This window comes from Lissotriton vulgaris, chromosome 4_1, assembly GCF_964263255.1.
Source record: "Lissotriton vulgaris chromosome 4_1, aLisVul1.2, whole genome shotgun sequence".
Classification (NCBI taxonomy): Eukaryota; Metazoa; Chordata; class Amphibia; order Caudata; family Salamandridae; genus Lissotriton; species Lissotriton vulgaris.
The window spans coordinates 1,807,022,518-1,807,038,546 of record NC_141691.1 but is presented as its reverse complement, the minus strand read 5'-3'; the positions used below and the strand labels follow the sequence as shown (position 1 = coordinate 1,807,038,546).

Here is a 16,029-nt window from a genome sequence, read left to right as displayed (position 1 = left end):
CCTTTTCGGTATCTAGTATTGCTGTGCCCAGCTTAACACCCCTATCCTGCCATTGACGGCCCACCCAGGCACACCTAACCCCTGTATTGTGTGACTGTCTGGGAGGAATACACAAAGTCGAACTACCAACGACGCCCAGTCATGTGGCCAGGAACAGGCTGCAAGCACCAAATAGTTAGGGCAGGAAAATGCCAGCTTTATACTATGTATGTATCTGGGAAAACCCTCTATATCATCTATCTTGGAAAAATTGACAGACAAAAATGTCTTACCATTATTTCACTGAACGTAAGTCAATGACTACTGATGAATTTTATAAATCATACAAACTGAACACTGAATAAACCATGTGTCACATACCAAGATGAGGATAGAAACACATTTCTTTACTATTCGAGATTCCACCAAAGAAATCGGCATGACAATTTACCATACAGCCAATTCCTGAGGATTGGAAGGAATTGTTCAAGATGAAAGGATTACCTAATTAATGCTCTTGCTCTAAGTAAACTACAGCAAAGCAATTATCTGAAAAACTACTCAAAAGAGCACTCACACAAGCTTGGTACATGCTCTGAGAAACCCTGCTGGAACCTAAGGACCGCAACAGCAACAACTCATTGTTATGCGTTATTACATTCTCTGGTGCCACCAATGATGTAAAAAAGATCATACAAAAAATTGGACAATTGTCAACAGTCTTGAAAAATTGAAAGCCGTTTCTCTTTGCTTTAAAAAGGAATAACAATCAATGGGATAACTTGGTGAGAGCAAACACAGCCCCTCAGATGGAAACCGTGTCCTTGCCCACAATGTTTCATTTACCTCCTATAAAAGGACACACAAATGTGGCAAATGTACGCTGTGTGAAAGTACAATGGAAGGGGAAGAATTGCTCTATCAAGGTACAGCAATCAAACATTCTGAATTTACAAACTGCAATACAACAAATGTGGTATACTGTCTGGTATGCCCATGTGACTTGGCATATATGGGAAAAATGTCATAGGCGATGAGAAAAAGAATCACACAAGAGGCGATGAGAAAAAGAATCACACAAGACTGATCACGCCTAAAATGCAAAGTACAAAATGCCAAAATGGTTTAACATTTCATACAAATGAACCATGGATTCTCCAAGATCAAATGGCAGTGCTAACCCATGTAAAAGGCCTGAATGACAGGCGCCCCGTGCCTAGGGGAGGGCGCCCTTAGTATTTCAAGTGGATCCCACTAGCTTCTCGGAAAACCCTTATTCAGGGCCTTATAATCAGTCGCCTTGATTATGGCAACGCACTATTGGCTGATGTGAACGAAGGTTCTCTAACCAAACTTCAGACCCTGCAAAACTCTGCAGCGAGGCTGATTCTTGACCTCCCACCCCGCACCCCATCAGCCCCGTGCCTTAGGACCCTTCACTGGCTCCCAATAAGAAAACGCATCAAATTTTTAAATATGCTGCCTGGTGCATAAATTTATAAATGGACAGGGTCCCAAGTACCTTCAGAGAAAGCTCCAGGGTTACTGTCCAGGAAGGACTCTACATTCATCAAGTAAACCCCTTCTAAAAGTCCCAGAGGTTAGAACAGTCAGGAACGGGGATAGAAGCTTTTCCAAAATAGGCCCCACCACTTGGAACGCCTTACCACTGTTTCTCAGAACTGACCCCAACCACAAAACATTTTGTAAAAATCTTAAAACCTGGCTTTTTTAAATCCGATAAAACCTATCTATCCTTAGTCTAGCTCTCCGCAAGCGCCCTGAGACCGAACTGTGATATATGCGCTATACAAAAATAAATACATGAACATAAACATAAACATAGTAGCGCCACGGGGCTGAGCCTCCTCCGGGGCCCTGGACATAAAAGGGGGTTGGCTGGCCGGGGTGACGTAGAAATGAAACTTGCAAGAAATGAAACCTAGCAGGCTATTTAAGGCTGTGCCAGGGGAGGGTGGGGTTCGTTCTCCTTGTCCCCTTGGTGTACAGCCTGGATTAAAGGAGCGTCGTCGATGGAGTGAGCTTCCTGTCGGGCTGAGTTGGAGGGGTCCTGGCGTAGCATTTTTACCCTAAACTAGGGCTTCTATTGATATGTGAGTGATGTAGTTTTGTAGTTTTCCGGAATTTTGCCGGCTGGCATTGTGCGGAGCGCTGTAAACTATTGATATGTGGGCAGTTGTTTCGAGCGCGCACGTGGGGTTAAAGAACCGCACAAGTTCATTCTCCCTTGTTGCTCTTAGTCTAGTGATTCGAGGAGTGTCACAATAACCACAATAGCGTGCATGTAGTTTCTGGATTTTTGCCGGCTGGTGTTGCGCAGAGCTTTTTAACCTATTGATTGATATGTGTTGTTGCGGGCCTGCACGTGGGATTAAAGAAGGGCGCAAGTTCATTCTCACTTGTTGCTCCCAGTCTAGTGAATCGGGCCGGGGAGTGTCACAATAGCGTACAAAAAAGAGGCAATGAAGAGTGCTACAACTCGTACTTACTGAGATGGGTGCAGCTGTGGCCAAAGTCCTTCTGCTGCGCCCCAGTGTTGAACGTGTGGAGGATAGGGAGCCCGCGTTCGGGGATTGGCACGTGTGAATGTTGTGTATTGTCAAGGTGTGGAGAACCTGTGTGGCTGTGAAGAGGTCAAAGCAGATGGGAATGCATGTGTGACCCCTGTCGTCAGTAGGGAACATTACTGCCATCTTTGAGTGTGGGAGCGTGCAAGCCTTTGGCTCGGGCAGAGGAGAGGCGCGGCAGCTGAGCTGACCGAGTTTGTTGTCTCCCTGAATGATCTTGACAAATCCTCATGATGTTAGCATCCCGAGATCCGTGACATAACAAATTAAGACCTGGTCTTGTGGTGTGTTGTTAGTGGTATATGAAATTGTCTCACACTATCGTCCCTTACCGTACAGTGAGATAGTTTATGCCAAACCGGGTAATGCGACAGAAAAGACTCCCCGGGTGTTCAAGGAAATGCATAATTAAAAAGTGCACGCTGTGCTGTTCATCTCCCCGTGGCTCATAGGGTAAGGAGAAGAGAGGCCCGTGTTTAATTGTGCATATCCGGAGGTGGGTGCCCTGGGGATTCATATCTAGAACCCGATTGTCCGATTTTAATTAGTGTACGATACAGACCGACAAAGATCTAGATCTCTTACACCTCACAAAGATGCTGGATTTTCTCTTGCAAACGGTATGTCCCCGTATATGAATTCCTACCTGTGATCAGTTTTATGTCTTTATGTTTCCCAGAGAACACAAGGGATCACAATATAATTCTGTCTTTTTGATGTTTTCACATAGTGTCCCTCTAAAAATGTCCCCCAGCCCTGAAGAGGACCTTCATTCACAAAACATATAAGGCCCTACACGTAGGTCGAAACGGGTCGGCATATCGATTGGTGTGGCCTACAGTCATAGTCAACTGCAAAGAGCACAAATCAATTTATGCAATATTGGTGATCTGAATAACGACCTTACCCAGAGATAGAAATAGTTAAAGTGCTCCAACTACCACAGGAAAGGAAAAACAAACCTTTTGGACTATTGAGTAGAGTGTCAAAATAGGCAAACACAACGAGAAGGAGAGCAGCATCAGGAATGGGCGCAGGGAAGTCTGGGGGCCTGTGCTGCAGCGAGGACTTGAAGCAGAAGAGTGGCGGGTGGAAGGTAAGTTATTTTTTCCCTTTTATTGTGTTTTCTTCAAAATACGTTGTCCACCCACCCCAGCCCAGCCACTCCGCCTTCACATCAGCTGCTACTGCCCACTAGTAATATTTAGTTTATAGGCCCTGGGTACACATAATACTGATTTACTAGAGACTTTCAAGTAAATTAAATGTGCCAATTGGGTGTAAACTATTTTACCATATATAAAGGAGAGGACACAAACACATTAGCACTGATTGGCAGTGGTAAAGTGTGCACAGTCCTGAAAGCAAAAAAAAGGGTTAAGAAAAAAGGAGGGAGACAGCAAAATACTTGGGGATGTCCTTGCAGAAAAGGCCATGTGCAACAGTTTTAAAATGCAACAACACTTGTACATTCCTTTTCTGCACCTGGAAATACACCCACTGCAAATGGTATGGTGTGCTGCAATTCTTGGGAATCTCTGATAGTCATGGATTCCTTGGGATACATCTGGAATGTTTAGCTATTTTCATGAAAGTCAAAAAAATATACACATACCCATACGTGTACGCAATTCAATGGATGTCTTGTATATCAGTCCCATTGACATTAAGGGTGTACAATATTCTAACCTGAAATACAGCTCTTTTCTATATTTCAGGGATATTTTGGAAAGCGTTTGTATAGGGAGAAGCAAATCTGTTCAGGCAAGAGACATTAGTGCAGTTTAGAGCTGTTGCGTTCTTGTCGGATTGTTATTTGCAAATAACCTCAGTTCAGTTTGTCTTCTGTATGTATTATACATTTCTCCAAACTTGAAATAATAATAATAACAATAATAAAACCATTTATAAAGCGCCTGGTTACCCAAAAACAGTGTGTCCCCGCGCTGAATACTGCAGAATGGCTTAGAGGAAGGGACAGGGGTGGAAATCATAGGATAATGTCATATATTTAATAGCGTTTATAATTTGTCGATTGTATGTGTAATCATAGAAACCCCTCAGAAGAATAAAACATCTGGAAACAGTAGGCTTAACAATTGCGCACACTGCTACAACTGGGCCATTTCATAATCTTTTTGTAGTGGCAATTGGACTTTTTCCTGAAGAATATATATTGCGTATCATTATGTGGCAAAGCACATATGATTCACAAAAACCAAAAATGAGGGACAGGTCGTATTTTTGATGTTGCAAAGCCTGTAATTCTCAAAATCACATACTTTGCAACACTAAAATGCAAGAAGCAAAGTAGACACTGCAAGTCGAAAATTACTTTCAGATTCATGAAATGCCTTTTGAGAATGTTTGCGATTAGGCAACAGTTGCTGGTGTGAAACTGACATGAATCTCAAATTACCAAATCAAAATGGAGTGAATCAATGGGTTGCAATGGTAATTGTTGTAAAAAATGAAACTAATATCGACCTTCGAAAGGGGATGCTATCCCATTCCCAAAGTGGAAGGTATGGCCATGGGACAGATTCCAAACTTGTGAATATGTGTGTCTTTGATCTTAAAAGTAGAGGTGGGCGGAATTTGCGTAATCACGTCAAGCAAATCTCTGCAAAACGGAAAAAATCTCTGCGAACACGCAGAAATTCCGCGAACACACGGAATTGCTTGTTCGCAATGCTTTTTTACTGTTCGCATTCGCTGTTTGCTTGGTCGGGGGGAAATATCTTGCGAACATGCATTTGAGAACGCGAACAAGCAAAAAATTAAACGAAGTCGAGGAACGCAGAATATTGGGCAATTTTCCGCGGAACGTGAAATCACCCTAATTCCGCAAATTCCGTGAGCGGAACGGAATTTACCACCCAGGCCTACTTGAAAGCAGCAGATATTTATTTTTTTAACTATTTATACATTTTTATATAGCGCAAACTAGATCCCTTAGGATATCACAGCACTTTACATTAGGAAGGAAAGGAAGGACAATAACGCAAATACATTAACAGGGAGGGATAAAAGCAAGCATGATCACAGATTACACGACAAATTCCACATGGAGGTTAGATTAAACAATTGTACAAGGGTAGCAAAGGAGGGGCATAATATGTCATAAAGAAGCATAGTAGTAAATGATGGTACTATGGAAGTAGGAACAAAGTCATTTGGCAGGAGAGCCTAGCCCACAATCAATCATACGTGTGTAAATCAGTGTATAGGAAATGTTATTTGTCCACGAGACAAGTGCATGCCTCCTCAACTGACTTTCACTGAATGATAACTTTAATTTTGTAAGCAGCGTTATCATTTCAAAGGACAGCGGCTGCTTTCTAACAAAAAGTCTGCATTTAGTGAATGTAAATGCACAGCCAGAGGTCTGCTGTAGCTCGCAAACCTCTCTCCAAGCATTTGCAGCTACTTGAACTGGGCTTCAAAAGGACTCCTGACCCATACATATTAATGAGGCAGCGGTATTTGCATATGCCTGCAAATGGGCGTTTTACAATAAGACTGATCACTGCATCAGTAGCGTCGCAAGTTCAAGTTGGTGTTACAAACCAGTCGTGTGCAAAAAAAAAAACATTGTTTTGACACACATCAAGCCCAACTTTTATTATTCATAAATTACGCTTTATGTAAGCAATTTCACTGTGTGTGACTAATTTAGGATTCTTGCCACTTATTTAAGGTATCTTGCTCTACAAGTCAGCAGATAAAACTGGGTGTGGAAAGTTTGCAACTCCAAAATCACTATAGTTGCAGATACATGTATCTATGCAAACAGTGTCCAGGGGCAAACTACGCAAGGAGTCCTGCAGAATTGAAAGAACAATTCCCACAAGTTATTTGCAGGGTGACAAAATGACCAAAATATTTGCCGCCGCTTACCCAAATTGTACATTCAATCTATTCCAACTTGGGGTCATTCAGTAATTGAATTAGTTTAAATGTGTAAAATAGAGACTCTAGAATGTTGGATGAAAATCTATAGTGAGACTACTAGTCGTAATAGCAGTACTAGTACTAGCAGTAGTAAAAGAAGTAGTAGTAGTAAAGAAAAATACATCCTTTTTAAATTAATTTCTAGCAGATGAATACCACTTCCACTATTGTGCCCATTCTGGACTGTAAACTAACACCCCTCCCTTAAATTGAAATGTTAATTAGGCATTTTAGCATAGTGTAGATGAAAGTGCTGGTGAGTAATCCCAATATCACAATAAGGTTTAAAGCCATAAAAATGAGACCGCCTATTTGTAAGCATCGAAATCTGAGTTGCAAATGTATAATTGCATTTTGATGGAATTGCATTTATTTGGCTAGTTGCTCCCTACATACAAAGCAGCAGTAGCATGCTTATGCTCTTTCATGCACTATCTCCAAGAGACCCATTAGGGGTGGTACAGAACCTAATGATGTCTGCCGGGTTCTCATCCCCATATTCACATCAACTTTTAAGGACTCATTATAAGTGACCTCTTAGTTCTAAGGGAGCAAACAACAGTTATCAACCCTTTTTCAATTATGAAATCCGTGGGAACAATATTGATCTCGCTACCTTCACCTGAACATTTTGGCAGCTTATAACAGTCCACAACTTTGTGTAAAAATACATGGAAAAATAAGGACTTACTAAATTGGATCCGAAATTAATTCTCCCGGTGATTCCTCATTTCTTGGTGAATCCTCGGAGTCTGAATTGTAATGGGATGGACTTGCCTCATCCTCGGAGTTACTGACTCTTCTGTTATCCTTAAATCTGGGGGTGGGAAAAGTTTGATGTATTTCCCAGAACACCCATAATGAGTGCCTACGTGTTTACTTATAAACGTGGTCTGACACTTTCACAACCCGAAATTAGGGTTGTGAATGTGTCAGACCACGTTTGTGAGGCCTCAGGGTAGACGTAGACTACTGGGTACCAACTGTGGTGGTTGAGGTCATTTACCATTGGTGTCCTTGACACACTCTGGAAAGTAGGCCAAGTACACCTTTTCTACCTTAAACGGTCATGGTAGCGAGAGTGAGCAGTTAAAGGCTTTTTCGGGAGGAAGTGTGAGGGAGAAAGTGCTCAGTACTCAACAGTGAAACACCAGGCACAATAATTACATTGTCTAGTCCAGGTCTTATCTTAGTACAAAACAAGTACCTTTACTTTCATAGATCACCAAATGTAATATAACGCAATCTAAAGGGTCACATGTGCAGTGTGATAAGTCTATCTATGATGCCTAGTAAATGAACCACCTGCTATTGTGCCCTCTCCCCATTGCTATAGAGTCTATAGATCAACTTGTTTAATGTAGTCATGAGCTATGATTAGGAAAAGGTGCAGTTCACTAGGTCTCCATTCACTTGGAATAGTTCACACTTCAACTCAATAGTTCATTTACAAAAAAGGAAGCGCTCAGACAGCAGTCAATGCTCCTGCTTCAGGACATGGTCTGTGCATCTAGTTAAGTTTTTCATGTAAGAGCCTCTTTCTTGTTCACTATATTGTGGTAGGCCGGTACTCGAAGGTGCCCCTTTGGCTGGTGCTCTCTGTGACGTGTCTGCGGACAAGAAACTAAGGTGGCGATTGCACTTGGGACAGGAGCCGCAGATTGGGAACAGGCAAGCGGGCCAGCTGGGCAGGTGTCCATTCTGAGAGATGCAGCCTCCAGGCTCAGATCCAACTAGTGCTCATTTGGGGGAACATCCTTTACAACGCAACTTTTACCACGCAGTGCCTTAACGACGCAACTATTACAACGCACTTCATTACAATGTATTGCGCTGGGGGGCGCTCTAGGATAGGGAATAGGTTTAATTTACTATCCAACACCTTCCCTAGTGTCCACGGAGACTGGAGTTGGAATAGTAAATTAAACTATTCACTCTCCAGCACCTCAAAGTGCTATGCGTTGTAAAGGTTTTGTTGTAATACTTGCGTTGTAAAAGCATGCGATGTAAAAGCATACATTGTAATGTCATACAACCGCTCATTTGTAGTCCCTTGGGTCAGCTTCACATGGGGTGTGTTCTGCTACAGAAAATGGACTCCTCCAGACTGGGATGAGCTTCTTCTTTGACAGCAGCTTCTCCTCAGCATTTGCTGGGTGTCGCGCAATAGCAGCAACAAGCTTTCAAGCACTGTAGGTGTACCAAACAGCACTGAATGACTTCTAGGCTTGATTTCAGTAAGCAGTCCACAGCAGGGGTTGCGGTGGGAGACCAGGACACGCCTCGCAGCACAGATCAAGTATGACTTTACTTCCAAGGGCAGTCAGCAGAGTCCGAGTTATCATCGTGCAGGAAAAACAATCCTGGCTTTTCCTTGATGACAGATTCTCCAGTGGCAAGGCCATACACCCGCCTTCCTTCTTTGAGCAGGCAGGCTCCTAGGTGCTAGATAGACCTTTAGCTCTCCTGCAAGATGTGCAGTGATCAGTTGATGTCCTCAAACCTACATGTAACTGAGTGTCAAGTAGACACCAGCCCTGGTGACTCAGAAACTCCTCGAGTACTCTGCAGAGCACTCGTGTCCTTTGTCAAGAAGAACTGGAACAAAGCGCAGTGATTTGGATCCCTCTTCTAATCCACATAGAGGGATGAGGATCCATTGTCTACGGTATCAGAACTGGTTTGTATTGTTTTTTTTAAAGGCCATTTGTGGGCTGCTCTGCGGGTATACCGGGTAGCAATGCTCCTGCTGGCTTCAAGTAGGAGTATCCAAAACAAGGGTATAATGAAGTGTGAGGTTTCTGCACCTGGCTGTCATCAGCTTTCCTTAAGTAGCAATCATAAAATCAAAAGGGAAAGCCCTGCTTAGAAACATTCTCACCTCAAAGAACTGAAAATGTAGTCCAAACCCATTCTCTACTCTATACCAAATGGCGGACCTGATTCACAAAGGGCCTCTGCACTTGCGGCGCAGGTACCACAGTTGTGGGGGGCTCTCCTCACTCAGTGTGAAATCTCCGAAGTGAGAATGCTCAATCCGCCCTGAATGTGGAGACTCCCCAGGACTGCAGGGCCTCCGCTACGAGTGCGGTGGCCCTTTGAGTATCAGGCTCCTAGTGTTCTGAAAGAACATTATGAGCAACCCTTTGTGAAGAAGGTTTTCTTTGTATTTCTAAGACCCTATCTCCACTGGCAGGGGTAAAATCTTGTACCTACGTCTTGCAACACGTTAAATCAGGGGGATCCAAAATGGATCTCACTGGCCCTATGCAGAGGGCATTCTCAACAAAACCTTAATTCCATTGGTAGCTGAGAGTGTGATCACCTGTCACGACTCTTTCCCCAGATACCTTCTTTGTTTGACCAAGCTCTTTGGTCTCATGCAGGTAAGTTCAAAACCATGTATTTATTATGCATCACCTTGGGCAGCAGTACAAAATAGAAACTGAAGAACAAACAGAAGAAGCATTAAGGAACTTTTAAGTGTTACTGTATGGACCTGAAAAGTTTGATTAGGAGGTGAAACTTAAATGAAATGCATAGTTAACAAAGCACTCCAAACATTAACAATGACATATCAAAGATGGGACACTCTCAAAGTGTTGTGTCCTTTCACACTCATCACCACTAGAACAAAACAAGACATGCCAGAGCACAGAAAATGGCATCCAGCATAGAGTGAAATTGAGTCATACTCTGAATTTCACAAGGAGTCAAATGAAACCATCATTCTTAAAGGAAAGGCAGAGTGCAAATGGTAAGGCAAACATGCTGTTATGTTATGTTATGTTAATAACAATTTCTTAAGCGCACATACACCCTTGGGTTTCTTGGCGCTATCGGTTCATGACACTAGACACAGATCTTAAGCATAGGCCTGTTGGAAGAGCCACGTTTTTAAAGACTTTCGAAATGTCAAAAGATCATTGCTCTTTCTGATACAAAGTGGAAGAGTATTCCAGAAAGAAGCAGCCAGGTGGTGAAAGCAGCTGCCACCCTGGCGCTTCTTCTTAAATGAAGAGACATTTGCAAGCCTTAGGTGTGTAGAGCGTAAGTTGCGTTGAGGTGTATAGTTGGTGATGGACTGCCTGATGAAAATAGGGCCATTATCGTGGAGCGCCCTGAAAGTGATGCATCCTGCTTTAAAAGCAATACGCTGGGCTACTGGCAGCCAGTGAAGTTTTTCCAGCCCGGCTCTAATTGATTGCCATTTAGGTTGCTTCCAGATGAGCCTAGCCGCCTGGTTTTGAACCATCTGAAGACGTTTCAAAAGGCCAATCGGAAGACCCAAGTAGAGACTGTTAGAGAAGTCTAACCGGGAGAGAACAAGGGCAATCACTACTTGAATGAGTGCAGAGTGTGTTAGAAGGTGGGCGATTTCCCCAATCTTCCTAAGTTGAAAAAAACTAGAGGAAACCACCATTCCCACCTGTCCTTTCAGAGTTAGATCCTCATTGAGTGTTATCCCTAAGCTTTTAACTGATTGAGTCTTTGTAGGGGGAGTTCCCATATCGGTTGGCCAAAACTGACGACCCCAGCTCAGTCCACTTTCCCCAGGCAAGATCAATTTTGGACATTGGTTTGGATTACAGAAGTCACTTCTCATTACGCTTAGTTTCCTCATCATTCCATTCATACCAACTTGAGGCATCCTGCCTCACAGGCGCACTCATTGAAAACAGCAATCTTCTAATACCTGTGGCTGTTTCTGTGGGGTACGAAGCAGGTCTCCTAAGATATTCTGCCGAAACAAGCCCCCTTTTATTAGTTCTGTAACACCCAGTGTGGCGGTTTCTCCTGTTAGTCCAAAATCGTCAACCTAATAGTGGGGTGACAAAGAAAGTAAGTATAGAATTAGCAAGATGTAACTGAGAGTTGCCAGTTACACTTCCCACATGCAAGCTACCAGCTTCCCAAACCCTCACCCCAACTCACCAAGAGCTCTCCCGAGAACACCTATGACAAAAGTTAACTCAAATCTGCCCGCTTTGACTACTAACCTATGAATTGGGTAACCACCATGATGCTTGTATGGCTCATTTTAATGCACTGGTATGTCTTTTCAGTTGAAGTCATGTCAGTCTTACATTTTCAAGAGCTATCTACTGTGTCTTAAGTGCACAGCAGCCCCTTCTCCCAGAGAGTTATGTGCTCTATTTATATGTTTCTTACCTGTAACAAAGGCTGTTTGCCAGTCGCAGTTAACCACTGGATTTGCCGGTCGTATTCATTACAGCTCCTATGCGTGTCTGTCACTTTCACCTGTCCCATTTCAGGAATGCTTTGCAGTGCATACTGCAAATCTTCTTCCGAGATGTCAATTCTTAAACCTGTTAATGGATAGTCATAATAATTGACTATGAATTGCAGATATCATGCATAACTACTCATAAACATTGTATACATTATGTTTCTCAGGCTGGAGACCACCACTAAATGAAAACGAAGGTCAGAAGCCAAATTTGTCTGTCAGGGTTCAGTCACTGCACACGTGATTTCAGGCATAGGGTGGGTTGAGGGTCGAGAAAGTGGAGAACATAATGGTGAAACTGAAAGAACCTCTTCCTGAACTTTTTTATCAGGTCATTCCTACTTCCTGGATCTAAATCCAGCTTCACGAAAAATGGTCCAGAGTTAGGATTTAAGGGTCAAGCAGAGGTGTAATTAACATCTTGCATTTGAGTTTAGTTATGGAGGCTTGCTGCTTCATATTAGTTTGCACGTGTTTATGCATCCTTCGCTTTTGTTGTTTCGATCCCTTTTGGCTCGATCATGGTTAGATATTCCCTTATAATTTATTATCGACTGTATTTTTTGATGGATCATGATACCTACAGGTATCCTCTATCTAGCTTACTCAGCTCTGGTGTGATCGGATTTGTGAATGCGTTCTCTGGTCCTGTCCTAATATTCTGAACTCATCAGATCAAAAGTCACTGCCAAAACTGGTAGTCCCATGTCTCCACTGTACTATGTCTATTTCTTGACATCCAATTTACATTACAGCCAGTTCAGTGACTTACCAAACTCTTACCAATGAGATCTCCCAGTTCAGCTCCCCACCAGTGAAGAATCTTATAGAATAACTAGCAGCCCGTGCCGACGTTGTCCGGGTATGAAATGCTATGTGTGTAATGTTTTGGAACGTCTTTGTCTAATTGTGCATGCACTGTTAGTAACAGCGTTCTTCATATGTGCCTCCTTAGCTGTCCCGTATTTGGATGTCCTTCGTTATGTGTGCGTCCTCAGCTTTAAGTTTTGCAGCTTTTGTGTGTTGTGGAGTGTGTTGGTTATATAATTCCCAAGCGGGTTGTCTTTGACATTAATGTGTGTACGCTGACAGTGCCCGGCGTGATCCCGTGCTTGCAAGGGCTGGTTTGAGGCCCCGCCTGAGCCCCTGACTAAATTTTAATTGTGAAATGGCTTTGATCGTGTGGTACGCTGCCTGCCTTCAGTGTCCGCTCGAGCCGTTGGAGCGTGAATGTCGCGGTGAGTGAATGGAGCGCTTGTGCGCCCCTTTTGTTTTTTTTTCTGCAGCCACTCCTGACAAATCTTACGTGCATAAAAGAGTAAAGTTTTGTTATGTTAGTGATTTTTTGTAGGCAGTATGGCAAGGTCTGTCAATGCGGCGCCCGTTGGTGTTTCGAGACGGCCGAGTGAGAAGTGATCAGAACGCCAAGGCGGAGCGTGAATGTGCGCGCACATTGGTGGCGAAAGCCGCGCCCCCTTTTTTTTGTTAATTTTAGTGCAGCCTCCTCTGACAATGCTGACGCCCACAAACTTTGCGCCGCACTGTATATCATTATTGTCGCGTCATCAGAACGCCAAGGTGGAGCGTGAATGTGCACCACATTGGTGGCGAAAGGCGCACCCCTTTTTATTTTAATTTTGGAGCAGCCCCCTCTGACAATGCTGACGCCCACAAAGGTTGCATTGCACTATATATGATTAATGGCGCCTGAATGGCAATGGGCGTGAATGCAGCGCAGCTTGGTGTTTGTAGACGGACATGTGAGACGCGAAGGTGGAGCGTGAATGGGCGCGCACATTGGTTCTGAAAGACGCGCTACTGAAGTATGCAGCCATTTTTTGTTTTATTTGTGGCACACCCCTCTGACAATGCTGTTTTGCCACACCCCTCTGACAACGCTGCACGCCCACAAAGGAATAATGTAGTGTAGTTTGACATGCCCATGCCAATGCCCAAGTGTACTTTGACACGCCCACAAGGGACTACTTTACAACTAAGGTTGTTTGACCTTTGTAATGTGTATGGTGGCCATCTGTATAGCCTATGTCCATCTGCTGCATCTCCCCTTTGCAATGCTGTATTGAGTGTTGTGATTGGTGCTGTACTTCTTGAGTTTACCCGCCTCAAAGGTTTCATCTCTCTCTTTATAATAATAGTATAAATGAAACCCAATCCTGAATTAGTTACTATCCCTGCTTTCCCTATCACTGTTTCTATATTGCACAATGTATTACTTTTACCGATCCACATAGTAGTTAAGGGACTTCATTGGGCTTAATCAGATTTATGTACCAGGAACCCAACAGTTGCCATCCAAAGAACAAAAGTAAATTGTATCTGATTGTGACAGGAACTGGGCTTCCGCCTGCAGTTATGTATAGCCATGGAGTCTACTGAAGCTTCTCCAGTGGACAGGCGTAGCACTACCCTGTGTTGAAGTTAGAGAGCAGTATCTTCATTCAAGAGTCTGAAGCTAACCAGGCAGGAAGTAAGTTCTTTATTTCATGTTAGGTCCTTAGGTTACAGCAACAGCGAGTAGGTTTTGTCAGGGCTCCAACCTCCCTCAAACTCAGGCACAGCCGGTGCAGCTAAGAGCAGTGGGCCGAAGTCAACAGGTGACAGAATATGTCAAATAAAATTAAAATTATAATACACCACTTACCTTGCGCTCACCACATCACTGAGTCAACGATGCAGCGAGTGCAAGATAAGTGGTTTTATTTCTTTTTTATTTTATTTTCCCTATTCCATCGTCTGTCGACTTTGCCCTACCTCACCCCGCCCACCACTCTTACCTGCACTTGCTGCGACTGCCCAAACTGTTTCCCTCATAGGTTCCACTCCATACAGCAATACAATTTTTGTTTAAATCATTCCCTCTCCGCATTCCACACACCATCTTAGACATGCAGGCAAAAGTGATGTATAGGATACTACACATGGCCCACTGACACATACCAAGCAAAGGAAACCGTTTCTTAACAGTTCTTCCCCTTACTCCTATTTGCCTTACTTCTGCAATGAGATGGTCAGTTTTCAATAGCAGCACCATCATAAGTTCATTGGATTTAACCATATGTAATGAGATATGCATGCCTACAGGATTTTTCCCTGATTAAACATACAATTAGTCTCCACGGCAATCAATTATGTTATTTGAGGAGTTTAGCTAGGCTTTTGACACATAAAAGCACCCTTCGATAAGCCACCAGTTTACCCTGAAACTCGTTAGATCTCAGAGACATTTCTGAGTTTGTGAACATACAAAATGATATTATGTCAACCAGTACAGGTCCATTCGTGTAAATATACCGACAGCAGGTGCATGTATGTATTAAATATTAAACACCTTCCTGTGCTCTGGCCTTCTGTAAAATCCATGCCTGCAAGAGCTGCATGAAAGTGCAGGGGAGGAGAGAGTTAATCATGAAATGGTATTGTAAGTACAACAAAGGATGATGAGATAAAATCATCTTTTTTAATGCCTTGACAATATGACCTCCTCTTAAAAGTATGGAGTTCATGTTATAATAACATATGTTATTTTTTACACTACAATGCTAACAGCCTTCCGTAATATGTTGTACTTGCCATGTTTTAATTCAGAAATATTTGACAGACATCAAGCATATAAATGAACGTTATTCAAGCAGAGGTGACTCACTACTGATTGTTGTTCCATAGGCTTCAATATCAAAGGTTCCATTGAGTGGAGGAGATGCAGCCTGAGTTCTTTCAACAACAATTACAGAATCACCAGGCCATGTAGACCCTCTGTACTCCACAATGCTTCCCCTGTCAACAGCTTCATCCTTTAAAGAAAAAATAGTTTAATGTAGTGAGCATAATTAATACATGAATGTATGGAAATGCTTTTGTGTAATGCTGTGAATCAACTGAGGTTTACAACTCCAAGGCCGTCATATGGATCTCTTGGCATCACCTCATTACTGCACAATACTGATCACTACTTCCTCAATCTACAGCTAATATCCATGTGTTAACTGTGAGCTGAAACCCTTAGATAAAGTGCCAGGGATCTAAGGAAGGACTGTATAGGGAAGTATGGTGCCTAGAAGATCATACGGAATGTTTTATTTTCACAGCTTATTTTCTATCCCACTGATTCCTCTTCAAAAATGAAGTAAATGTAAAGTGTGGACACAGGTAGACATTTAGATCCTCTCTGTCTTCGATGTCAATAATGTACAAACAGGGCTCACCGTTGCATTGCTAGTAGTGACATGGCCAATACAT

General features: G+C 42.9%; 1 protein-coding gene across 1 annotated transcript in view; it reads right to left on the bottom strand.

Moving 5' to 3' along the window:
• The window catches only part of LOC147724585 (fibrocystin-L-like), a 505,554-nt gene that overhangs the window by 356,537 nt on the left and 132,988 nt on the right, over positions 1-16,029 (bottom strand). The window contains exons 25-27 of the mRNA XM_086918064.1: positions 15,437-15,584; positions 11,694-11,851; positions 11,218-11,340 (exon numbers count right to left, since the gene is read on the bottom strand). Coding sequence (XP_086774190.1) covers positions 11,218-11,340; positions 11,694-11,851; positions 15,437-15,584 — 429 coding nt within the window. The remainder of the gene's footprint in view (positions 1-11,217; positions 11,341-11,693; positions 11,852-15,436; positions 15,585-16,029) is intronic.